The 26631-nt window shown below is 39.5% G+C and overlaps 1 protein-coding gene across 2 annotated transcripts; it reads left to right on the plus strand.

Moving 5' to 3' along the window:
- The first annotated feature begins 846 nt into the window (after positions 1–846).
- slc6a5 (solute carrier family 6 member 5) lies at positions 847–21183 on the plus strand. 2 transcript variants are annotated; one of them, XM_088991446.1, is made up of 16 exons: positions 847–1294; positions 2139–2552; positions 3142–3298; positions 3604–3735; positions 3844–4017; positions 6538–6688; positions 6934–7066; positions 8394–8528; positions 8620–8723; positions 10230–10354; positions 12185–12297; positions 13234–13365; positions 13449–13548; positions 15836–15936; positions 18492–18659; positions 20393–21183. In XM_088991446.1, the coding sequence occupies exons 1-16, from the start codon at positions 1292–1294 to the stop codon at positions 20543–20545; spliced, it is 2295 nt and encodes a 764-aa protein (XP_088847572.1). In that variant the 5' UTR covers positions 847–1291; the 3' UTR covers positions 20546–21183. The 2 variants fall into 2 exon arrangements, with proteins under 2 accessions (XP_088847572.1, XP_088847571.1); XM_088991445.1 differs by lacking the exon at positions 847–1294 and having other exon boundaries at positions 2022–2552.
- Positions 21184–26631: the final 5448 nt, after the last annotated feature.

The following is a 26631-nucleotide window of genomic DNA, read 5'->3' on the forward strand; positions in this document are numbered from 1 at the left end:
ATAGGATATTGAGACAAGAACATTTTTTAAAGATATGCAACATTTTTTTCAAGATGTCTTAGGCCACAAATCAATTATTCCAAGTTGACATTGTAATTAAAGTCAATGCTAATATAGCGCTTCCAGTCCCTTATCTGGAACAAAGACAGATTTAGAAGCATCACAATGTGCATATTAAGTCTTTGGAGGCTAGGGGGGGTGCTGTAAATCCACCCAAAAGTCGAACTTTATATAAACTGATGTTTGGAACCTGATAGCGACCGAATGGGGGTGTTGTCCGTCTTATCGAAGAAGAATGAGTAGCAAGTAGGGTTAAAGTAGCTATCTATCTAGCTATTAGTTAGCTAGCTAGCTATTAGCTATCTAGCTAGCTTGCTATTTGAGTCAGGAAACATATTAACTAGCTAGCTAGCTAGCGATATATTGCTATCGAGCTATCTATTAGCTAGCTAGCTAGCTTTCTATATTTGAGTTATTCCGGGTTGAGGGTACGCTGGCACATGTGGCTGCCGCTGCTCATCCACAGAAAAACTTCTGTGACTGTAAAGTGACCTTGAGAGTTTTGAAAGACGCTTATAAATGTATTATTATTATTATTATTTATTATTATTATTGAAAAAAACAAAACCCGAACCAATTCGGCAATGGCACTCTACATCATATTTTCAATTCCCGAATAAATTCGTCCAAATGTTGCCCAGTCATCAAAATCCCACCTCCCACCTGGTCTTCGTGATCACTCTCCACCGTGGGAATTTCTGGCGCGTGTGGCTGCCGCTGCTTACACGCAGAAAAAATATCCTGTGACTGTAAATTGTCCTTGAGAGTTTTGAAAGGCGCTTATAAATAAAATATATTATTATTATTTTTTATGATTATGCTTTGGGCGTGGGTGCGTTTTGACGTGTCAGCACGAAAGTGCCAAGACTGCACGCAAGACCGTGAATGTAACACGTTTTTTAAATGCACGCGCCCTGCGATCTCCGGTTTAAAATCACGTGCGTAATAATCGCGTCGAATCCACGCGTGTACACGCACATCCTGTCCTCGCGCAGGACCAGTTCCTTAAAAAAAAAAAAAACACCGAACCCACTCGACCAAATGATTTATCAAAGTGTTATTATCAAGAAAGCGTCCAGCCAAGGGCACCTTGCTTGGCACTGACGCACGTGAAAGAAAATCGGTGCGCGCGCTTCTTTGGCGCGCACACGAGCAAGTTCGGCATCGTCCGGACATCACTCGTCATTTCCATCGAGCACACTTTTGGAACCTGTTCAGAGAACTCCGCAGAATGGTGAGTGTTTCCGAACACAACTCATCGCGTTTTGTGTCATATTACTTTTCAATATTACCACACCTGGTTTGGACTTTTTTGTTGATTACTTTACGGTTGTCGGTAGAGTTGGAATTTTTCACTTCACTGCTTTTCTCCACTCAGGTTTTCACAACTTGGTAATTGTGTGACATTTAGTCATTCTATAAAGTCGCGTGAGTTCTTTAACTGGAATATTATCACAATTTTTGCCCATTTTATTTTTTTCCGCAGCCGTCATTTTTTATCAGGCGCCCCAAGGGGCTTCATTTTCCAGGTATTTATAATTGTTCGCCTCGGGTCAAAACCAAAATAATGCCGGTGGTCGTGGAGACCCGCGGCAGCTTGTCTATTGCCCATAAAAATAAAAATAAATTAAAACAAGCTCAAGTGTGTGTGTGTGTGTGTGTGTGTGTGTGTGTGTGTGTGTGTGTGTGTGTGTGTGTGTGTGTGTGTGTGTGTGTGTGTGTGTGTGTGTGTGTGTGTGTGTGTGTGTGTGTGTGTGTGTGTGTGGCTGAGTGACACGAGAGGGTAAATGGGCCGTAAAATTAAAGAATCCTGCACAACGACAGAGGAGTGGGTGGGAGGTGTATAGCAAAGCAATCCCCCGCCCCCTTCCCGCTAACCCACACACATCCACGCACAGCCGGTCCAAGACATGAGTTGTGAGTAGAAAATGCGTCCCCAAAACGTCCGAGAAATGCACTGTCACCCCATCGCAGACACGAGCTGCACCCAAATGTCATTTTTCCACTTTGTGCACTTGTGACACCCCCCCCCCCCTCCTCCATTTTCGCCGTCCGCATCCACCACTTCCATGTTCCAGGACGAGCAGAGAAATATGGCCAAACAACCGGCCCCCCACGTCCCCACGCAGCAACCGGACGCAACCGCGGGATTAACTGGCAACAAAGCCGAAATCGCTGCGCTTCCACCGGCCACCCCTCAGCGTAACCACCCGGCGCCTCAACCGCCGCCTCCGTGCAACGAGAGCCAAACTTTTTACCCCACGGAAAATATACCGGCAGCAGCGGACGCCAATAAAGCATACGGGACGTTTAAAAACAACCCCCACGTCGTCGGGGTGACGATGACGGCCAATTCGGGGTTTGGGAAGGAGCCCCCGGCTGGGTCCTGCGACCCGGAGCAGAACAACACCTGGAGGACCCCTTTGAGTCAGACCACCGTCGTCTTGGGTGTAGATGGCAACATGTCCGTTCAAACCGGCACCTTGACTCGAGTAAGTCTGCACGTTTTGTTGTCGACGTGTTATGGTTGCAAACTTTTATTGTGTTTTCCGTTTAAGTCGAATCGAACGTATTTAGGCGACGACATCGCTTCGAAATTGTCGTCTCGAAAATGTTTGCTGCTTCGTCTTTGCCGTAAATGGCAATTTTATTCGTCTTGGGTATTGTGGATCACATTTAATGTCTTAAAAATATGTTTGATGGTTGTTGAAAGTATTTTTTTAAATGCTGGATAAAGATTTATGTGAAGCAAGACGCTTTTTTTCGTGTATATGTCAAGTGACAAGAGGAACTGTTGATCTCGCGATATTTCGATTTGTTTTCAATGCGGATGTGCGATCACGTTGCGGGTTCATTCTCCTGACATGCGCCACTCATATATGAGTGAAACTTTATTTTTAATTGTTTTTTTAGAGCCACAGTGTTTTTCATACAATATACAACAATATACAGTTTGTAGGCTAATTGTTTCCAAGTGTTCGTTCATTCGTTCACGGTTACGTATACATTGGGCCTCTGGGACTATCTTTTTTTAATTTAAATGGAGCTCATTTTAAAAACAATCTCGTCGATTTCTTTTAGAACGAAGACGACGACGATGATGATGAGGGAGGCGACGAGAACAAGGCCAGGGGAAACTGGTCCAATAAACTGGATTTTATTCTTTCCATGGTTGGCTATGCAGTAGGGCTGGGGAACGTTTGGAGGTTTCCCTATCTTGCTTTCCAGAACGGCGGAGGTAAGAAAGCTGTGGAATTTGACACGAAATCGAACAAATCGTAAAATATCAGTCCGCATTCTGCCCCTCCCCCCAAAAAAATGAACGAAATTTAAGTTTATATCCATATAATTTCATATAAGGCCTATAACTGCACACGAGTGAGATAAAAATACACATACATTCATAACTAACTAACTATATATATATATAATTATAATGAACAAAAATGTCGTACCGTTTGTGCTGATCTCCGATTGCCATTTTTTTTGCTAGCCTATTATTCTCGCAATTTTCTGTAGCCTGTGTATATATGTCCCTCACAGGTGCATTTTTGATCCCTTACCTGACAATGCTGGGGATAGCAGGTATTCCCATCTTTTTACTGGAAGTGTCCATGGGCCAGTTTGCCAGCCAGGGCCCCGTGTCGGTGTGGAAGTGCATCCCGGCACTACAAGGTACACTGACCCCCTTAAAATCAACTGAAACAGTCTTCAGAATGACTCACCAGGTTTCCACTTTCCTTAAGAGTAATTCATATATTTCGTCTCGTTTATTTATTTTAGGTTGCGGGATTGCCATGTTGATAATATCTGTCTTGATAGCCATATACTATAATATTATTATGTGCTGGACACTGTACTACCTGTTCGCTTCGTTGAAGGACTCACTGCCATGGGCTAACTGTAGGAATGCGTGGAACACGGTGGATTGTAAAGACAAAGACATGCTGCTATTAAGTAAGAGACACTCACGCTCACGCGCACGCACGCACGCACAGACACGCAGTGCACAATACGCAATGCGTCACGATTGCCAGTCGAGGTGTCCCGCAGAAAATTCACCAATTCCATTGACCGTCAATGAAATAAAATGGACCTTTGACTTGACAATGTGACCACATATTATACTGATTTATTATTCTATACAAAACCGATTAATTTTCTTTCAGACTAGAACGGCAGCTGCGGGGTTTTCTTATTTAAATTTTTCTTTCGTACCGCATCCAAAGAAAAACGTTTTGACTGCGGTAAAAATGCGAAGACGTGTGATTAAAAAAAGTCCGCGTTGAATTTGTATCGAAATGTAACGAATCATTCGTAATATTTGGCTCTCGGGATTGTGTGAAATCAGCAGAAAAAAACTGCTTGCTTGACATATTTACTGTACTGCTGCAGTGCTGCAGTGTACGCAGCACTGACCCCTTCTGGCGATTAGAGGAACTACACGCTCTACCACCCTTTCTCCAAAACGGGACCAAAACTTGAGCGAACACGTTTTTTAAATGCCGATCAGACTTGAACTCCTTTTCAAAAGACACATTTTATGAGAAATACATGTCTATTTTAGCGTCTGTAGCTTTTATTTAATCACATAATTACCCGGATTCTTACGGAGTCTCCGTAATCGAAGAATGTTCGAGTCACCAATATGTCAAATGAGCTAACGACAACAGACGAAACTAACAAAAAAAATACACATTCGATGGATGTTTTTTTTCATTGTTAACATCATTATTTCGCCAAATTGTTGTTTTATTCTTTGCTTCGTGATGTTCTTCCGTCTTTCTGCTTTTTTCAGCTTTAACAACCTTGTCGTCGTTATACAAAAAAGCCTATTTTCATTTCACTCCAAATCACTGCTCATGTCTCAAGTCCAGTACGTACTTGTATCGTGGATAATCATCACAACTGACAACTGTCAACTGACTTATTTATTCCAAATCGTGCTGGTTAGATATTTATTTGTACCATGCAGGGGTGTATGAGACAGGTCGAATAGATGAAAAAAATAAGAATAAGATTGCAGCTTGATTTCAAACCAATTCCGTTCGTTTGTGGGTAAGACAACACCATCATTTTTACAGTCTGAACAAAGCCCAATTTGGACAATGGGTAAAGTATAATTAAAAGAAGAAGAAAAAAACAATGATTTATGAAGACTTTTGAACAGATTTTGAATTCAATACAAAGAAAAGTGATCAGATGTTAGATGTTTGACACCTGCACTAGGACACCGTCACTTATTTTTTTAAACGTGTTGCAAATTCAAAATCAGAGAATATGCGCAATAACAAAAACAATCTCTTTGATCAGTTTGAATCTGAAATATTACGTCTTTGTCGTGTCTTGGACAGAATATTGGTTGAACAGGATGTGAAATCGTTGTATAGTAAAGTCTCGTTATATGGATATTCTCGGGAGTCGGAAAAAAAAATATCGATATAACCGGACTATCGATATATCCGATCCTGCATTAAAAGTGGGCAATAAATGGGGGATCTTTGATATGGCATGTAATTTTCTCCTTGAGTTCATGGATTGCAGCAGTAATGAAAGATGTGAGCTCTGCTACACGAAAGTTGGTCACGTGACCAACGGTGTTATAGATACCGATTTCGCTAATGGTGGTACTGTATTGAAATCCTTAAAGGACATCCGACATCACTTTTTTGTTTCCTAACTGACATCAGAAAAATGTTTTATAGCATCTAAAATACCCAAAACACGGAGTATATTTTTAGTCAAATGCAAAACACCAATAAAAATGACTTAGTGTCCAAAGACTACTTCAAATTGAACCCGGAAGTGGCCAGTTTCAGAAGGTCCCGCCCCCTTGTTCGTGATGTCACACCAAGACATCTTGCCTTGCTGGAGAATCAAAACAATGGCTTCAGATTGGGAGAATATGCTTTCTTGTTACTCATCCAGTTATGAATATGATTCAAATAGTTCTGAAGAGGAAAGCATACATGTTTGCAATCGATTAAAGAATTTATTCCGTGCCATTTTGAGGTATCTGGGGGCGGGAAATGTAGCACCAAAAAGAGGGCGAAAATGGCGACAAAGCTCCGTGGAAGGAATTAATCAGTCTCGTTATATCGATATTCTCGGGAGTCTTAAAAAATATCGATATAACCGGACTATCGTTATATCCGATCCTGCGGCATGTAAATTTTCTCCTTGCGTTCATAGAAATAGTATCGTAATAACCAGTACTATCGATATAACCAGACTTTACTGTATATCATAAAAGACTAGAAATTTGCCGGCAAATGAAAATAGTATCGTCATAAGCAGTACTATCAATAGAACCGATATTGATATAACGAGACTTTACTGTAGTTTGAATTGGGGTTTGTACTTTTTTTTTGTGACCATTTAGCATGTTCTTTGGGTTCCCAAATTATCGTGATTAAATCATGTGACCGAGCGCAATGTTTTCATGTAACTGTAGCATTTGGTTTCTTTTCTGAACAGAATCCTGCATTTTGCAGGAAGGAAACTTCACCACCATCAAGAACTCCTCTTTTTGTCTATCTGCCAATACCATTGGAAACTTAAGCAAACTCTTAAACATGGCCGCGGAAGGTGAAAAGACATATGCCAGCCCCAGTGAGGAGTACTTTAAGTGAGTGAAGCTTCTAGCTGGTGAGGAAAATAATAATAATCGAGGCAAATGTGTGTTTGTATCGCACAATTCCTCATCCTGCTGGATGTCTTGATTTATATTTTCTCGTATCCTTTACAAACGCAATCCTCCCCCCTTCCCCTTTTTTTTTGGTTTTATATTGATGAAAGATTTTGCGGAAAACTGTGTACAGCATTGACAGTGGAGCTTTGTTGTGTGTTGGTGTTGGATGATCATCCCCGCAGGTACAATGTGCTGCACATCTCCAAAGGAATTGAGTATCCGGGAGACATTCGATGGCCTCTGGCAGGCTGCCTGTTTCTGGCTTGGGTCATTGTCTATGCCTCTTTGGCCAAAGGAATCAAGACATCAGGAAAGGTGAATTAATCATAATAATAATAATAATAATAATAATAATAATAATGATCTTCTTCTTTTCCTTTCGGCTTTCCCCCTCAGGGGTCGCCACAGCGAATCAGTGTCCTCCATCTATCCCGGTTTGGTGCATGATAATGATGATAATAATAGTAATAATGATAATAATAGTAATAATAACTAATAATAATAATAATAATAACTAATAATAATAATTGTAATAATAATTGTAACAAATAATAATAACAAATAATCATAATCATAATAATAGTAATAATAATAACAAATAATAATAATAACAAATAATAATCCTCATCATCATAAGAATCATAATAATCATAATATTAAACACAAACAAAACACTGTGAAAAAAACAAAATATGTCAATATGAGCTGGAAATAATACCAACAAATAATAATAATAACAAATAATAATAATCATAATGATAGTAATAATAATAACAAATAAAACATCATCTGTGTGAAAAAACCAAAATATGTCAATATGAGCTGGAAATAATACCAACAAATAATAATAATAACAAATAATAATCATCATAATAATCATCATCATCATAACCATCACATCATCATAATAATAAACACATCAACAAAACACTGAAAAAAACAATATGTCAATATGAGCTGTAAATAATAATAATAATAATACATGTCATTTCTAAGCACCTTTCAAAACTATCAAGGTCACTCTACAGTCATATTTTTCTTTCCTGTGGGTGAGCAGCGGTAGCCACACGCGCCAGCGTTCACTCAACCCGGAAGTAACTCAAATAGATAGAAAGCTAGCGAGCTAGCTAATCGTTAGCCAACAGATATTAACAAAAAACAGTGGAAAAAGTGGAAAAAACAGCTCGCAATTAAACAATTTAAAATGTTCATTTGCACTACAACCGATGCTACAGGGAATACAATACACTACCATAAACTACCAGCAAAAAAAAAAAATGTTCGCTATCAAAACTCTCAAGTCCAAGCACAAAGGTTTCCCATCCATCTCTGTCCAAAAAATATGACATGGTCCATTTTTCATTGAAAAATTGAAAAACCTACACCCCTTATCTACTGAAACCGCGGTTGAAAAAAAAAAAAAAACACAGCTGTTTTCCTGTTGTGTTGATCAAAACAGCACCACTCTGCCCTCTAGTGGACACTCCTTGAATTGCACCCCATTTTTCCACTTTTAAATTATCCTGCGGGCCTGATCAAACCTCCTTGGGGGGGGCGGTTCCGGCCCGCGGGACGTATGTTTGACACCTCGGTCTACACTCTATTTTACCGTCTTTTTAATCTGTCTGTCTTCTTTTGAAAGGTGGTGTATTTCACAGCCACGTTTCCCTACGTGGTTCTGGTCATTCTCCTGGTCCGAGGCGTCACCCTCCCGGGGGCCACTGATGGTATCCTCTACTTTGTCACACCAAAGTGGGAGAAACTGATGGATGGAAAGGTGCGATGATGATGATGATGATGTTGTTGGCTAGCTGATGTTTTCACTCAACTGCTTCCACTCAATAATATGAAGCATTTCCTCCCATTAGGTGTGGAAAGACGCGGCCACGCAGATCTTTTTCTCGCTATCTGCCGCGTGGGGAGGCCTGATCACGCTTTCCTCCTACAACAAGTTCCACAATAACTGCTATAGGTAAACACACACACACACACACACACACACACACACACACACACACACACACAACACACACACACACACACACACACACACACACATTCCTGTTTCGATGGTTTTGTGAGGTCCGTAAAACTCCAGATTGCTATTGCTATTAAGTTTAGACACGAACTAGTGTTCCATTTGAAGACTAAATGTCACCCCATTTCCCACTTCAACTTCTTTAAAAACAAAGAAATAAAAAGTGGACTTGAAACTGAAATAACAACAGGAGTGAGGTTTCTGAATGGCTACATTCAAAGTCTTCACCCCTGTATGGAATTTGGTTAAAATATCGTTTTCGCTTTTTGTGGTATGAACCTTTTCCTCTCATTAACCACGCACACATAAACACACACAGTGATTAAAAAGTGTGTGTATCCAAGTGAAATGAAAATACACACCAAAAATCCTTTTGGGTAAATTCGTGAGGACCTGTCTGAAACTTTACCAGATGCATATATAGACCTTCTAGAAGCCTTTAGAATGAAAAAGGTCCTCACTTTTCAAAAATGTCCTCACTAGGTATGGTATAAAATGTTAGTGGTTCTCACAAGACTAGTCATACCAGCACACGCACACACACACACACACACACACAAAATGACAATTTTAAACATTGCCGTTGGACATGGGTGTCAAACTATTTTTTTTGCCGCTGGCCCCATTGTAGTTACGGTTTAATCTCGGAGGGCCGTTATGAATTTGGGGAAGCCATTGTTTAATCCCCTCCACATATTACAGACAGAGCGCACGACAAATAAGTAGTTTTCAAAGTTGAAGTCAGGAAAAATGAATGCAATTTGAAATTCTGATTCGGACTTTAGCAAGCATCATGGAATTTAACAAGTTTGATTTACTTTCGCGGGCCGAATAAAATGATGTGACGGGCCAGATTTGGCCCCCGGGCCTTGACTTTGATACCGGTGCCTTAGGATAATTCTCTTGCTGGGATAACAGGCACCGTGAAGCTTTTTGCATAAAATGTTTTGACCACATTAGCCACAGGTGTGATTGAAACAAAACAAGAATTGTGACTTTAAAGTTAGAATTCTGACTTTATTCTAATAATTCTGACTTTAAAGTCAGAATTCGAACTTTCAAGTCAGAATTCTCCCCCAGTCATAATTCTCCCATTAAAGTCAGAATTCTAAGAATACGTTCAGAATTTTCACTTTAAAGTGAGGATCTTGCCAACCATATTTTGTCTCTTCAGTGGACCTCATCCTTTTCCGTACATATTCAATGTTCAGATGATCTGCATTCTATTTCCCGCCTCCAGAGGGCGCTCCTGTATCTTCCATATGTGTGTGTGTGTGTGTGTGTGTGTGTGTGTGTGTGTGTGTATATGGTACTCTCTAATCACATTTGTACTTCTTTTCTTTGTTGTTGTTTTAATATTGATATCAGTAAACATATTATTTTCAGGCAGGCCACTCGAAAAACAAAATGTATGCCTCCTTTCTTTTCTTTCACTTACAGGGATACCATCATTGTGACGTGTACAAACAGCGCCACCAGCATTTTTGCTGGCTTTGTCATCTTCTCCGTCATTGGTTTCATGGCCCATGAGTTGGACGTGCCCATCGACCAGGTGGCAGATGAAGGTAGCTTAGCAAATCGACATGCCTCATCTTCTTAGCTAGGACCACTATAATAATAATAATAATAATAATAATAATAATACGGTGAGACCTCAACTTACAAACACCTCAACTTACAAACGTCAAATTTATGAAAATTAAACCTTATAATAAGCACTATTTTCATAATACACACCCACCACGGCTGGCGGAGTGATCTTCGGCGGAAGCACACGACCGAACAGCACCAGAGGTTAAGTTACCAACAGTCCTTATGGAAGGTGACTGTCCTTCCATAAGCCATCAACGACCATCAAAAAGGCAAATAAAACTTTATTTTACAGCACATTTCTTTAATTACAGTCGTATACTCTCTTTCCAAACAGCAATTCCCTTTGACCTTCGACATCCAACGCCATTCCATCAAGTCATCAATGACCATCACAAATGTAAATAAAGTGACTTTATGGTACAATGCAGTGTATTTCTTTCATTACAATACAATAGCACATTTATTATACATAGAATAAGGTATGTTGTGTGTAGTTTTAAGGCTTATTTTGTTGAAAAGTATATTTTATGGAAACCCGGGAACGGATTATTCCCATTTTAATGGTTTCCTATGGGATTTTTTTTTGAGATACACGCCTTACACACTCTGTCTGGGAACCAATTAAGTTCGTAAGTTGAGGTCTCACTGTAATAATAATAATACTGATATTACTGCTAATACTAATACTACTACTCCTACTAATACTACTACTAATACTACTACTAATAAATGCCTCATCTTATTAGCCAGTACCACTATAATAATAATAATAATAATAATAATAATAATAATAATAATAATAATAATAATAATAATAATAATAAATAATACTCCTTTTCCTTACGGCTTTTCCCTTCAAGGGGTCGCCACAGCAAATCAGTGTCCTCCATCTTTACTAATACTAATACTAATACTAATACATACTACTAATACTACTACTACTACTAATAATACTACTAATAATAATAATAATAATTATAATAATACTGCTACTATTACTACTACTACTACTACTACTAATAATAATAATAATAATAATTATTATTATTATTATTATACTACGACTACTACGAATACTAATAAATACATTTAATTTCTAAGCGCCTTTCAAAACTCTCAAGGACACTTTACAGTCACAGGATAAGAACTTTTTTGTGCGGGTGAGCAGCGGCAGCCATTCGCGCTAGCGTTCACTCTACCCGGAAGTAACAAAGCAGCAAAGTTATGAAAGGACGAGGAAAGGAAAGAAAGAAGTAAAAAAATAAAATACAGAAGCTGCTGGAAAGGCAGCCACTCTTGCGACGCCATCTTGAAGTAAACACACAAAAAAAACTAAATAACAAATAATATGACAACACAAAGACACAGAGAATCATTCATTCTTCAGCACTTGCTGTACCCTCTTTGTGACATGAAGCAGTTCTAGATGAAAGCCGGAATAACTGAAATAGATAGCAAGCTAGCTGTGCTAGCTAGCAACAGCTGAAGCTGTAACAAAGCGCTAACATGGACATAAGGCAAATTCTGCCCCCTCGTGGAAGGGATAAAACATTACCAGAGGTCTGACCAGTGCTTTATCGGCACACAAGCATGAAAAAAACCGCAAATTCAGGAATGGTGCTCGACGTCACATCGAGTGAGAAACATTTTCCAATTTCATATGTACATGTGTGTGTTTGTGTTTGTGTGTGTGTGTGTGTGTGTGTGTGTGTGTGTGTGTGTGTGTGTGTGTGTGTGTGTGTGTGTGTGTGTGTGTGTGTGTGTGTGTGTGTGTGTGTGTGTGTGTGTGTGTGTGACCCAAGGTCCAGGAATAGCATTTGTGGTGTACCCAGAAGCTCTGACCAGACTTCCCCTGTCTCCATTTTGGGCTATCATCTTCTTTCTTATGCTCCTGACTCTGGGCCTGGATACCATGGTAACCGCGAGATCAGCTGGAAGTTTATTTGTATGCATGTGCTCCAGTGTGCTAAGAAGATGGATGAGGGTTACTCGAACTTAGCTTATTTGACACATACTATGGATATGGAACAGTGGCAGCTGGGGGGGAATATTTGTATTTATTTTTATAGCTAGTGCTCGACCACGCCAGCCAATCAGAAAGTCTGTCTTTCTCTCTCTCTCTCTCTCTCTCTCTCTCTCTCTCTCTCTCTCTCTCTCTCTCTCTCTCTCTCTCTCTCTCTCTCTCTCTCTCTCTCTCTCTCTCTCTCTCTCTCTCTCTCTCTCTCTCTCTCTCTCTCTCTCTCTCTCTCTCTCTCTCTCTCTCTCTCTCTCTCTCTCTGTTATTTGTTATTTGTATCTAGTTATCTTTATAGCTAGCTAATTAGCTCGCTAGCAACCTAGTCCTCGACCACGCCAGCAAATCCAATCCAATCAGAAAATCTCTCTCTCTCTCTCTCTCTCTCTCTCTCTCTCTCTCTCTCTCTCTCTCTCTCTCTCTCTCTCTCTCTCTCTCTCTCTCTCTCTCTCTCTCTCTCTCTCTCTCTCTCTCTCTCTATTATTTGTATCTATTTATCTTTATAGGTAGCTAAATAGCTAGTTCTCGACCATGCCACCCAGCAAAACCTCTGTTCTCTGACTGTCTGTGCTCTCTCGCATTTGTATTTATCTTTATAAGCTACTTAGTGCTCGATCATGCCAGCCAATCAGTGTCTGTCTGTCTGTCTGTCTGTCTGTCTCTCTCTCTCGCATTTGTATTTATCTTTATAGCTAGCTACTTAGTGCTCGACCATGCCAGCCAATCAGAAAGTCTGTCTCTCTCTCTCTCTCTCTCTCTCTCTCTCACACAATGACATGGGAACACGGTGAAAATACCAATTGCGGCGAACTCCCCTTTTGCTCTTTCCTTTCTCAGTTTGCGACCATTGAGACCATCGTGACCTCCGTGTCGGACGAGTTCCCCAAGTACTTGAGGAAGCACAAACCAATCTTCACCCTGGTCTGCTGCCTCGCTTTCTTCATCCTGGGATTTCCCATGATCACGGAGGTATCATGTGACCGAGATAATTCCAATCACTAAAGTTCAGTGTGAAATGTTCAACGTCATGATGATTTATGTGTGCGCGATAGAATGGCATGTACATGCTGCAGTTGGTGGATTCGTATGCGGCCTCCTACTCCTTGGTCATCATTGCCATCTTTGAGCTCGTGGGGGTTTCTTATCTCTACGGTGAGTACACTAAATGTTCCTCTGTAACCTGAAAGGTTATTCCGGCATCGTGAAAGTTCATCTTTTTTTGTTTAGAAGGTCACGATAGGGTTTAATAAAACTGAATAACGTTGACAAAGCTGTGGTTTGATAATGTCAGTGTTTAACGCTACCTCATATTTTCATACTTTAGGTTACTTTCTTTCCGCCGGAAGCTTTTATTCTTATTCAGTGGGATAAGATGAAGTGGGTTTTATATACAGGTAACATCCGACTCACGACCAGATTCCGTTCCGACAAAATGATGGTAAGTCAAACGGTCCTAAGTCGAAATCCATTCAAAATGGCTGACGCAAGTTTTATACGACAGGTTAGTATACGATGTCAATGTGTTATTTTTAAGCAACCTTTTCTTTTGAATACTATTCTATACCAAACTATTTACAGTTTATTTATACATTTTATAACTTTTAGTGTCATTTTTATCCTTTTATATTTCGTATTATTAGAAGAAGAAAATTATCAATTTTTGATTACTATATACATGTACCTGTAATATATAACAAACTGTTTACTGTACAGTTTATTTATAAATGTTATACATTTTAGTGTCGTTTTTATCATGTTATATTTCCTATTATCGATTTTTATTACTGCTTACCTGTAATGTATAGCAAACTGTTCACTGTATAGTTAATTTATAAATTTTATAATTAGCGTTTAGTGTCGGCGCACACGCGTTCTGCTGACCCAGTGTACAGTACTACAAGAGATGTTGCCAAGATGGCATCTGTACTGTAGAACTACTGTACTGAGTGTAGTCACGCAGTAGATTGCTGTGCGAGTGTGAGGTGCTGGCCAGCCAAACTTGTAGTACGCGTTGCGGTGCGCGTTGCGGTGCCAGGCGTAGAGTTTAAAAAAAGGGTCTTGCAGTAGTGGTCGGAAGTCGCGCCGGTCGTAAGTTGGATGTTACCTGTGTGTATACAATAACAAATGCAAACACACACTGACTTTTAACCTCCTGACCATGTTTTAAAATCTACGAGTCATGATGTGTGTGTGTGTCTGTGTGTGTGTGCGTGTGTGTGTGTGTGTGTGTGTGTGTGTGTGCGTGTGTGTGTGTGTGTGAGGAATGTGTGTGTGTGTGTGTGTGTGTGTGTGTGTGTGTGTGTGTGTGTGTGTGTGAGGTACTCGAGATGACTAACACAGCACCCCAGCCACCTACTGTTGTGCAGCATTTCCACGGTTATATCTAGCTATTTAGCTAGGTATAAAGATAAATAGATACAAAAAAAGATACAGATAAACCGAGAAGAGGAGGCAGCATGGTGCCACGAGGCATCCAAACTCCTGTTAAAAAAAACAAAAAGCTGTTCTTGGTCATCTTTTTTTCCCAGCAAGTGTATTTGGAAGTTTGCTAGCCGATCGTCATTCATCAATTTACACTCATTGAATTCTGTCTTTATTGTTATTAGCACTTTACCGTCTCTGAATTCAATTTCACACTGTGGTTTATGATTACCCATCGCGTTTCATGTCAGGTTCAAAGAAAAATAATATCTGAAAATGTTCGTAAAAATCCGCACAAAATTTGAATGGCGGAACCGCCTTATCATTGTGGAATGTGTTATTCTACCAATGGCCACTAGATGTCTCTGTCTTAAAGTCAAAATTCTAATGGCTGCCACTTTTTTTAACGCCAATTTTAACGAGTCCTTGGCGCAACTCCTACACAAAAATCCTAGATTTTAACGAGTGAACACGTTTGACGTTATTGGTCCGCGTTTTTCTCGCACATTTATGTGGAAAATCACTTTCGCACCAAAGCAGGGCTGACTGTCAAAGGAGGCATTACTACTTTACTAATTTTGCCGATCGTCATTTATCATTTCACACTCATTGACTTGTGTATTTATTGTTAATATCAGTTTCCGGTATCCCTGAATTCAATTTTCCAGTGCTTTTTATGCTTCTGAAAAGCGTTCCAACACAGGTTTGATCGTCAAAATCAGCACTTCGCTTAGCTATTCTACCGTTGACCGCTGGGTGTCACTGTTGTAAAGCCAAACTTCCTCGTTCACGCCTGTCTGTCAGCCACCATGTCGCATTGACTTCTTTTCAAGGCACTCGGCGTCATTTGTCCGACAGAAATAAAGAATGAAGCCACCTTCTGAGGAAAAAGAATGATGATACTCCCTGTCATGGAATTTATCGTCTGCTTTAAGAAACCTTTTAAAGCCCCGCTTTGGTGACTTGCTGCAATTTCCACTCTTATTTCATGTAATCGTTTTCTCTTTCCACTCTGCAGGGCTGCAAAGGTTTTGCGAGGATATTGAAATGATGATTGGATTTCAGCCCAATCTCTTCTGGAGAGTTTGCTGGGCCTTTGTAACGCCAACCATTCTGACGGTGAAGCCTCACACTCACACGCACACGCGCATATAAATACGCTCACACGCAAGAGTTTAAAAGTATCCATTTTATTTTCCTTATTTCCAATTTCCCTGTCAGGCTAAAGATTGCAAAGTGACTTAGTATTTATATCATGTCACAAAGTCTAAATATTTTTTTTAATATCAGGTTTAAAGTAGGGCGACATCATTGTTGTGCATTTTTGTTTTATTGTTTCGAATGGCCTGGCGGTTATTTTCCTAGCTTGTCAAAATGCAAATTTTCCAGCACTTTCATGATTACTTTAAAGGACAACCGACACCATTTTTTTTTTTGTTTCATAACTGACAACAGAAAAAAACGTTTTATAGCATCTAAAATACGCAAAACACACAGGCTGCTATTTTTAGTCAAATGCAAAACACTACTAAAAATGAGCTTGGAACTGGGGATATTCAGAAAGTCCCGCCCTCTTGTTCGTGACGTCACGCCAGGATACTCCTTCACAAACTGCCTCGCTCCAGAATCAAAACAATGGCTTCAGATTCAGAGAAAATGCTTTCTTGTTACTCATCCAGTTACGAACATGATTCAAATAGTTCTGAAGAGGAAAGCATAAATGTTTGCAATCAATTAAAGAAGTCCAGAAAATGCACAAGATGGCGCACAAGCTCAGTTGGAAATGGGCTGATTTGTCCGCTGGGAATTTGTGTCAACTTACACCTTCTTTATGCGTGTTACCGCAATTGGCTTCGACACACAACAATTCACCATTGCGTTATTTATGTAGTTTTCCTTCTAATTTCGCCATCAACACGGTGTTTTCAGACGAAAAAAAAGTACCCAAAATGCATTGTGTGTCTCTTTGTCGGTCAGGGGCGTTCCCTCCGTGACGTCACGTCAGGAATCGTCACCAACACAAAATCAAGACTTCCTGTGCGAGTCTTAAAAAGTAAAATATAGCTCTATGCGTTGTAATCTTTGTAAAATGCGCTCAGTAGAAGTCATTTGAAGTGATTTTACAAATGATTGACGCAACTTCTCCAGAGGTGTCGCTTGTCCTTTAATACAACAGTACGCAATTGGTTATCTGTCTACCAATCCTTTTTGTTCTGCACAAACTTCTCAAAGTCACGCCTGAGACTTTTAACTTACGACCTACATTTCACTTCGGTCGATTTTTCCTTATGATTCAAACACGTTTGTTATGATGCCTCATTGGGAAGCTAAATATTTTGCGTCATGACACAGTTGGGAAATGTGTCTTTTTTTTTTAACTGTGTTATTTTATACGTTACAATCGCATGCTCTCTGGCAGAGTCTGGCTCCAATGCGCAGCTTCCCTTTCTTTTCAATATTGACCACGAGACAGAATATATACATTAGTAATTGCGATGGTGACGATGACAAATGGCGCTCACTGTTCGTCACGCAGTTCTCGTAAGGGCTACCGTTTTTTTTTCTCGATCAGCTCATTGATTCGCAGTAATTTATTTCCTTACTGTTCATTTCCTCGACGTCCTTGGACTGTTTATCGTTATTTTATTCTTCATTGCCAGTTCTTTATCACACAAGCGCACAAATACGGTGATACCTTGGCTTACGACCTTAATTGGTTCCCAGACAGAGTGTGTAACGTGAAGTGTGTATCCCAAAAAATAATTTCTCATAGGAAACCTTTAAAATGAGAATAATGCGTTCCCATTATTCTTATTATCCCATAATTTCCTACTTTCTAATTTTCTAAGCCTTAAAACTACACAAAATATCACAACATATACCTTATTTTATGTATAATAAATGTGCTATGGTATTATAATTAAATAAATAAACTGTACTGGATAATAAAGTCGTTTTATTGACCTTTGTGATGGTCATTGATGGCTTGATGGAATGGAGTGGCCGGTTTCCTCAGCATTAAACACTTGATGAGGAATGTGACCTTCTTCTTTCACCATCTTGAGGAATGATCCCTTGTAGGTGTTTTCTCTGCGATAATTCTATCTAGTTCCTCATCAATTGTGTTCTGTTTAGCTGGGTTGGTAGCTTTTTGCATCAAGTGTACAAATGGCTCGTGCGGGTTGTTTGTGGAGACTGATTGATGGGATATTTTAACCTTGCAGTCTACACTCTGCCTTTGAACTATCCAAGTTGAAACGCTGTCGTCTGCCTGTATCTTTAATGTTTCAACCATCTCCCCTCACTGCTGCGTTCTTGACCAATCACGTGGCTTTAACCGACGACTGGGGGCGGGGAATAGAGGACAAAAACAGTCGGCTGCCATTTTGTTGTTACAAGAACGGACTCATTCGCGAACGACACATCACTCATTGTGGCAGCTCCGTGTGTATCCTGCAAAAAAGTTTGTATGCCAAGGGAAAATTTTCATAAAGTTAACATTCGTAAACCGAAACGTTTGTCAGCCAAGGGGTTCGTAAACCGAGGTATCACTGTACATACTTTTGTAGATTGTCATTTTACATCCGTTTGAATAAATGTGTCAGTATTCGCTAGCTATCAAGCTACGGTGTGTATTAAAATATGTCTTTTGTGTATTTGTTGATCATGCGCAGGGCATCTTGGCACTGAGTCTTTCTCAGTGGCGCGTCATGACGTACGAGAACTACACCTACCCTACTTGGTCTATGGTACTCGCATGGCTCATGGTTGTCTGTTCCATTATCTGGATCCCCATCATGTTTGTCATTAAGATGTACCTCGCTCCCGGTACCCTAATTGAGGTAATCACTGACAGATAGAAGATTGTTTTAAAAATAGTCAAAGTCAGCTTTATTGTCAAATATGCTAATATGCATGACATACAGCACAGATTAAATAAATGTCCTCTCGGACCTAGCGTGAAATACACTTATATGGCTAAAAAAGACAACAGACAATACATGTAATTTCTGAATGTAAAGTGAGGTAGCGTCGTATGTAAAGTGACGTAGTGTAGTAATGCAAAAACAAACAAAAAAAGGTTGAAGTGAGGTCTTGCAGAAAAAAATAGAGTTTGGATGATAGTCAGCGTGTAGCGTGTACTCAGTTAGGTGAGTGTGGCAGTGGAAAGGGGCAGGGGGGGCAGGGCTGGGAGGGAGTTGAGTCTCCTGACTGCCTGGTGGCAGAAACTGTCCTGTTAATTAGTGTTTAGTCACATCATAAAACATTTCACTTTATGTAGACAGTTTTAAATACTGTATTTATTCGAGTATAACGCGCAAAATTTGCTACCTGAAAAATAACTCAAAGTTTGGGTGCGCGTTATAAACGAACCCTGGGGGGAAAAAAAATCTCATATGTATTTAATGCTTTATCCCTTCCAGGAGGGGGCAGCATTTCCATGGCTATTCTCGCCCTTCAGTTTCGATTCTCGGAAGGACCCAAATCACGCGCATTCCTTTTTTTTTTTTGATTGTTGATTCCATTTCTTTAGCTACGCTTCATTTCCTTTGCTCTCCTTGCCCACATTCAAACGTGAGTTAAGCATTGCTGTTTTGCACAATTGCCAATATCCAGAGTTTCGATTCAATGTTCTTCACATTTTAATTGATATACAGTTACCCGTTAGTCTGAGCCGAGAAAAAGTGGAACATTTGACACCGATTTTTTTTTTAATTGCAAATTAGGGGTGCGCGTTATACTTGAATAAATACAGTAAATGTTTCCAAAGTTTTGAACATGTGTTTTTCACATCCACAAATTCATCGACCATTTTCATGTCTTCATTTATTTAGTTAGTTAGTTATCTAGGATCAAGCTAGCTAGCTATCGATCTATCTATCCATCGAGCTAGCTCGCTTTCGAGCTATCGATCAATCATCTATCCATCTATCTAGCTATCAATCTACCCATTGAGCTAGATAGCTAGCTATCGATCTATCCATCAAGCTACTTAGCTAGCTATCGATCTATCCATCGAGCTAGCTATCGAACTATCCATCGAGCTAGCTAGTTTTCGATTTATCTATCCATTGAGCTAGGTAGCTAGCGATTTATCTATCTATCGAACGAGCTACATGTCGATCTATCTATCGAACTAGCTAAATGTCGATCTATCTATCCATCGAGCTAGCTAGCTATCGAGCTAGCTATCGATTTATCCATCTATATATCGAGCTAGCTAAATATCGATCTATCTATCAAGCTAGCTATTGATGTATCAATCTATTTACACATTTTTCTATTTATTTCTATAAATATTTTTCTGGACATTTTTGCACATCTAGCGGTGACCCTCGAAGATCAGCATTTCTAATTGGGGGCGAAGCGGCCATGTTACGTTGGATGCGCACAATGAGGGTTCCAGTTGTAAATTTCTCCACTTATTATTTGCAAGGTGCCGAAAACAGGCTAAAGCCAAGAGTATCTCAGTTCTTCTCCATAATTGTCCATACGTCAAGATAATTGGGACACACGTTGACGCAAACGCAAGCAAAAGTTTCAGTCATAACGCAAAGGTCTTTTCTCCCCGCAGCGTCTGAAGCTGGTTTGTTCCCCTCAGCCCGATTGGGGTCCATTCTTGATGAAGCATCGTGGAGAACGCTACAAGAACATGATGGACCCACTGGGAACCAGCTCCTTAGGTCTCAAACTGCCTCCCAGGGACTTCCAGCTCGGTTCTTTCTAGTACCAGCAGGCCCTCCTGGAAAGTTCTAATCTTGGATGGCGGAGGTGGGGGGGTCAGAAAGTGGAGTCCTTTTCTCCACTGTTGCTTTATGCTCTGCTTTTTGTCTATTATTGCCTATCACCGAACCCTTTGAGGTGAGGTGGGGGGGAGGGGGTTCTGATTCTTCTTGATGGACAGAACTGCAATCTGCAATACTTTAGCTGCTCCCAAACGGCGTCGTATGGGGTCGCCCATGCATGTGTGTGTGTCTGTGTCTGTGTGTGTGTGTGTGTGTGTGTGTGTGTGTGTGTGTGTGTGTGTGTGTGTGTGTGTGTGTGTGTGTGTGTGTGTGTGTGTGCTAGCAACCGTACTTAGGTGGAGAAAAAATATCATGGGTGATGGATGGAGATAATGGTTGGAAAAAGTGTTCACCATCATCGCATACGTGAAAATATTGGCAGTAACCCCCCAAAAAAACAAAGAAAAAAAAACAAAATGGCTGCCCCTTAAAGGACAACCGACACTTTTTTTGTTTCCTAACTGACATCAGAAAAATGTTTTGATAGCATCTAAAATACCCAAAACACGTAGGCTGATATTTTTAGTCAAATGCAAAACATAAAAAAATGACTGAAACGTTTTCCAAAACTACAGTAAAGTCTCGTTATATCGATATTCAAGGGAGTCCGAAAAATATCGATATAACCGGGACTATCGATATATCCGACCCTGTTTGCATGTAATTTTCTCCATGCGTGCATAGAAATAGTATCGATATAACCGGGACTATCGATATATCCGATATCGATATAACGAGACTTTACTGTACTTCAAAATGACCCCGGAAATGGCGAGTTTCAGAAGGTCCCGCCCCCTTGTTCGTGACATCACGCCAGGCCTTGCTCTAAAATCAAAACAATGGCTTCAGAGAGTTCAGATTCAGAAAAAGATCCTTTCTTGTTACTCATCCAGTGATGAATATGATTCAAATAGTTCTGAAGAGGAAAGCATAAATGTTTGTAATCGAATAAAGAAGTCCTTCCGTAAAAATTCGAGCCATCTGCACTCCAGTGTAGCGCCCAGAAAATGCAAAAGATGGCGCCAAAGCTCCCTTGGAAATGGGCTGATTTGTCCGCTGGGAATTTGTGTCAACTAGTATCAAATAGTAGTCTTGGTGCAACACACAACGATTCACCATCGCGTTATTGATGTTTTTCCTTTTTAATTTCGCCATCAACGCGGTGTTTTCAGACGAAAAAAAAGTACCCAAAATGCATTGTGTGTCGCTTTCTCGCTCAGGGGCGTTCCCTACGTGACATCACGTCAGGAATCGTCACCAACACAAAAACAAGACTTCCTGAATATTCAGCGCCAGTCTTAAAAAGCTAAAATATTGCTATATGAGCTGGAATATTTGTCAAATGCGCTCAGTAGAAGTGATTTGAAGTCATTTTACAAATTATGGACGCAACTTGTCCGTAGGTGTCGGTTGTCCTTTAAAAAAAAAAACAGAACAAAAGCAGGGCTTATATGCACTTGTTGGATTTGACTTTTTTTACTTTAGCGGTGTGGATTGGTAGTCGCTAATACTTTGCGTGCGTGATAGCAAGTGGAGAAAAGAGAAAAAAAAAAAAAATCAGGAATTTGTGCTTCCTCGCTCCGTGACGAGCAGTCAACGTGTCGCCGTCACCACTTTCTTTTATCTGACACGCATCCCATCGATGCTTGCGGCGAAATTTGTCTATCTTCCCTCTCTGTATGTAAGTCATGCCAAGCTACCCTTTAGTTGGTGAAAAAGAAGCCATTTAAGTCCTTTGGAAAGCTCAAAGAAACACTCGGCCTGATAGTCACTTTGTGCATCTGTTTCGTGTATTGATCGCAGTAGTAGGCGATTGTAGGTGTTGTCAATTGAGTAGCCATTTGTGGAAAGCATCACAATGTGCATTTTAATAGGATCAATCGCAAAATTGTGGATGTGTGTATAGGTGTGTGTGTGTGTGTGTATGTATCTGGATGTATTTGTGTGTATGTATGTATGTATGTATGTATGTATGTATGTATGTATGTATGTATGTATGTATGTATGTATAAAGTGTATTAATTTATGTATTTATCAGATTTGTTCTTTGTTTTACTCCCTGGTGCTTTCTACTATCTTTGTGACTGCTTTATTTTTCTGTCTATGATAGTTTTCCATGTTAAGCGCATTGTTCCAGCTTCAGTTGTTTTTAAAGCACTATATAAATCAATACATATTGATTTATGTAAATGTCTATGTGTGTGTGTGTACTGTGTGTGTTTGCATGTATGTACTGTATATGTTGTATGTGTATGTATGTGTGTGTATATCATAGTGTATGTGTTTATGCATATGTATGTGGTTTGCATATACATGAGTATATGTAGTTTTGCAGCAGAGCGGAACGCTAGCATGATAGATTGAATGTGTGTGTGTGTGTGTGTGTGTGTGTGTGTGTGTGTGTGTGTGTGTGTGTGTGTGTTGTCACGCCCCGCGACGCTCAAAGCAACTGTTACATGCGGCGAGGCGATAAGCCAGAAAAAGGTTCCTCACTTCCTGGATGTGGGGGATTTTTTTTGTTGTTGTTGTTTTGTTTTTGAGATCGCGTTGGAGACCTTTTAGCCATTTCAGATGAACGCTTCTTGCTTCTCTGTATGTTCTCTTGAAAACAGGGTCTCAGGTACAGCGATACCTTGGCTTACGAACTTAATTGGTTCCCAGACAGAGTGTGTAAGGCGAAAAGTGTGTATCCCAAAAAATAATTTCCCAAAGGAAACCATTAAAATCAGAATAATCCGTACGCAGGTCCCCATAAAACATAATTTTCAAGTAAATAAGTCTTAAAACTACAAACAATATATCTTTTTTATGTATAATAAATGTGCTATTGTATTGTAATGAAAGAAATACAGCAGTGAGGGGAGGTTTAAACATCAAAGAGCCAGGCAGACGACAGAGAGAGTGACAAAATGGATAGAAAACTGTGACATTTGGACTCTCTACTTTGATAGTTCAAAGGCAGAGTGTAGACCGCAAGGTTAAAATTCCCATCAATCAGGCTACACAAATAACCCGCACTAGCCATCAGTTCAATTTGAAGTGAAAGGACAAGCAAGGGAACCAGCTATTTATGAAGTTTCTAGTGTGTCTGCTTGCATCTGTTGCAATATCACAACTTCCAAGATGTACAACCCAGAGCTCCTTGAGACACTTTATGCAAAAAAAGCTATCCATTCCATCAAGCCATCAACGACCATCACAAAGGTAAATAAAATGACTTTATTATATAGTACAGTTTATTTCTTTAATTATAATACCATAGCACATTTATTATACATAAAATAATGTGTATTTTGTGTAGTTTTAAGGCTTAAAAAAAGTAGAAAATTGTGTTTTATGGGGACTTGCGAACGGATTATTCTCATTTTCATGGTTTCCTATGGGAAATTAATTTTTGAGATACGCACTTTTCGCCTGACACACTCTGTCTGGGAACCAATTAAGTTCGTAAGCCAATGAATCACTGTCTAAGCTTAAAATCACATTTTGTTGACGTTATGAACGTGAAAGGACGCGCACGTTGAAAAAAATAGCTCGCTTGCTTTACTCCCGAGTCCGCTTTAATGTTTAGCTTTCAGTCTTTCATGTGTGACGCGTGCTTGCTTTCGTGTTAGACTCGTATGAACTATCAATCAGATGTTTGCAAGGAACTAGCAGAGCAAATATTATATATGATATATTTCCCACAATGGCCCAAACCGTGAAGCTTTTATTGATTAAACCAAGTGGGGGGGGGGGCGAGTATAATAGATTGTGTGCTCTTGTGCGGAGCTGTATAATAATGGGTTAAAGGGCAATATTAATAACTCCTTGTGTGTCCTTGTGTGTTACATCCTCAACTTTTGAACCATGGTGGGAGAGTTGGGGTGTTGGGTGGGACTAGGGGGGAAAAAAAAAACCACAATAATACTAATAATTTCATTTCTAAGCGCCTTTCAAAACTCTCAAGGTCACTTTACAGTGACAGTTTAAGTTTTTTTATGTCTGTGAGCGGCGGCAGCCACACACACCAGCGTTCACTCAACCCCAAAGTAACCCAAATAGATAGCTAGCTAGCTAGCGAATAGATAGCTATTAGCAAGTGAATACATAGCTAATAGCTAGCGAATAGACAGCCAATAGCTAGTACATAGCCAGCTATTAGCTAGCGAATAGTTAGCTATTCGCTAACAAATAGATAGCTCCTAGATAGCCATTAGCTAGCTCCTAGACAGCCATCAGCTAGCGAATAGATATCTATTAGTACTTGAAACATGAAACAAAATGGCAGACCAAACAATGAACACCCCTAAAGATCGTGTAAACAAAACAAACACCAGAATAGCTTCTTGAAATATAACACTTTAATAAGGTCGCATGCGCAGTTTGTGTTGCTCAACTCAATGTCCATCGATAGTGACCATTTTCTCACTCAATATCTGCGTATGTGTGTGTCCATCCATGCATGATTAGTGAGCTTTTTTTTTTTATTGGTGAAAATGATCCGAAAAATGGACTCTGATCATTTCTTGGTTGACTTTTTTTTGACAGTAACCAAAATTGGGATTATGGGGTCATGTGATTTGTGTCTAGTGGGTTTTAGCTACTGCCATATACAGTACGTTCCATGCAGTATCATTTTGGGTGTTTACAATACGTTACAAAACATCTTCAGGTTGGCCTTATAGATGTCTTCTTAACTAGTACAATAATATGATATGATCACCACAAAGAAGTTTATTGTCCCGTTGGTAATTTCCCATTGTTAAATGTACGTATGTGTGGGTTTGGCACTTAAAGGACAACCGACGTCACTTTTTTGTTTCCTAACTGACATCAGAAAAACGTTTTATAGCATCTAAAATACCCAAAAAATGATATTTTAGTCAAATGCAAAACACCAATAAAAATAACTTGGTGTCTAAAAACTACTTCAAATTGAAACCGGAAGTGGGCAGTTTCAGAATTTCCCGCCCCCTTGTTCGTGACGTCACGCCAGGACGTCTTGCTTTGCTGGAGAATCAAAACAATGGCGTCAGATTGGGAAAGATGCTTTCTTGTTCCTCATCCAGTTATGAATATGATTCAAATAGTTCTGAAGAGGAAAGCATACATGTTTGCAATCGATTAAAGAATTTATTCTGTGTCATTTTGAGGCATCTGGAGAGAAATGTAGTGACAAACTCTTTAGTAGTACCCAAAAAAGAAACAAGATGGCGACAAAGCTCCGTGGAAATTGTCTCCTGGGAAGTTTTGTCAGCGAATATCAAATAGTAGTCTTGGTGCAACACACAACGATTCACCATCGCGTTATTTATGTGTTTTCCTTCTGATTTCGCCATCAACACGAAGTTTTCAGACCAAACAAAGTCGTCGGTTGTCCTTTAAAACTGTGACCTATGTGAGCGCATAGGTTCAAATTCCTAATTACTTGAGTAATGTCATTCATTTTTTCCTGTGTGTTTCTATGCCAGGCACAGCTGCCTATGGATATAGATATGTGCCTCCGACATGACATTTGATTTAGAAATAGAGTAGAGCTATATCTATACATATATATATTAAAAAATATATAAATATACTGTATATGTTTTAGAATTAGTGTCAGATATATATTAAAAAAAGAATGATCTAAAACAGGGGTGTCAAACTCATTTCACATGGTGGGCCTCGGTAGATATCCATTAAAATGATACCATACATTCTATAAATAACCAAATATCATTCCTTCAATACCGAAACTTGTTGAAAACTGTTAGGTTGGAATATTACAAGCTAATATTAGCATTAACAGTTACATTTAATCTTTTAACAATTTTGAACGGAATTAAATATTTTAAACTTATTATTTTAATGTTTATTTTTTAGCAATATTTAATATGGTGAAATAAATGTATCTATTTCCTTCAAAAACACACCAAGCACAAATGTTTCCCATGCATTTCTGTTCAAAAAAATATGATATGGTTCATTTTTCATTGAAAATTCTACACTCATCTACTTTTCTCTGTTTGGATAATGAAAAATAAGACCGTTGTTTTCTTCTACG

The sequence above is a fragment of the Hippocampus bargibanti genome, linkage group LG03, assembly GCF_051943395.1.
Source record: "Hippocampus bargibanti isolate YZ-2025 linkage group LG03, ASM5194339v1, whole genome shotgun sequence".
NCBI classification, from domain to species: domain Eukaryota; kingdom Metazoa; phylum Chordata; class Actinopteri; order Syngnathiformes; family Syngnathidae; genus Hippocampus; species Hippocampus bargibanti.

Coding starts and splice junctions, on each gene's coding strand:
- slc6a5 (XM_088991445.1), top strand. CDS start 2,130: ATGTTCCAGGACGAGCAGAGAAATATGGCCAAACAACCGGCCCCCCAC. Junction 10,355..12,184: donor CGACCAGGTGGCAGATGAAG/GTAGCTTAGCAA, acceptor GTGTGACCCAAG/GTCCAGGAATAGCATTTGTG. Junction 13,549..15,835: donor GGGGGTTTCTTATCTCTACG/GTGAGTACACTA, acceptor TCCACTCTGCAG/GGCTGCAAAGGTTTTGCGAG.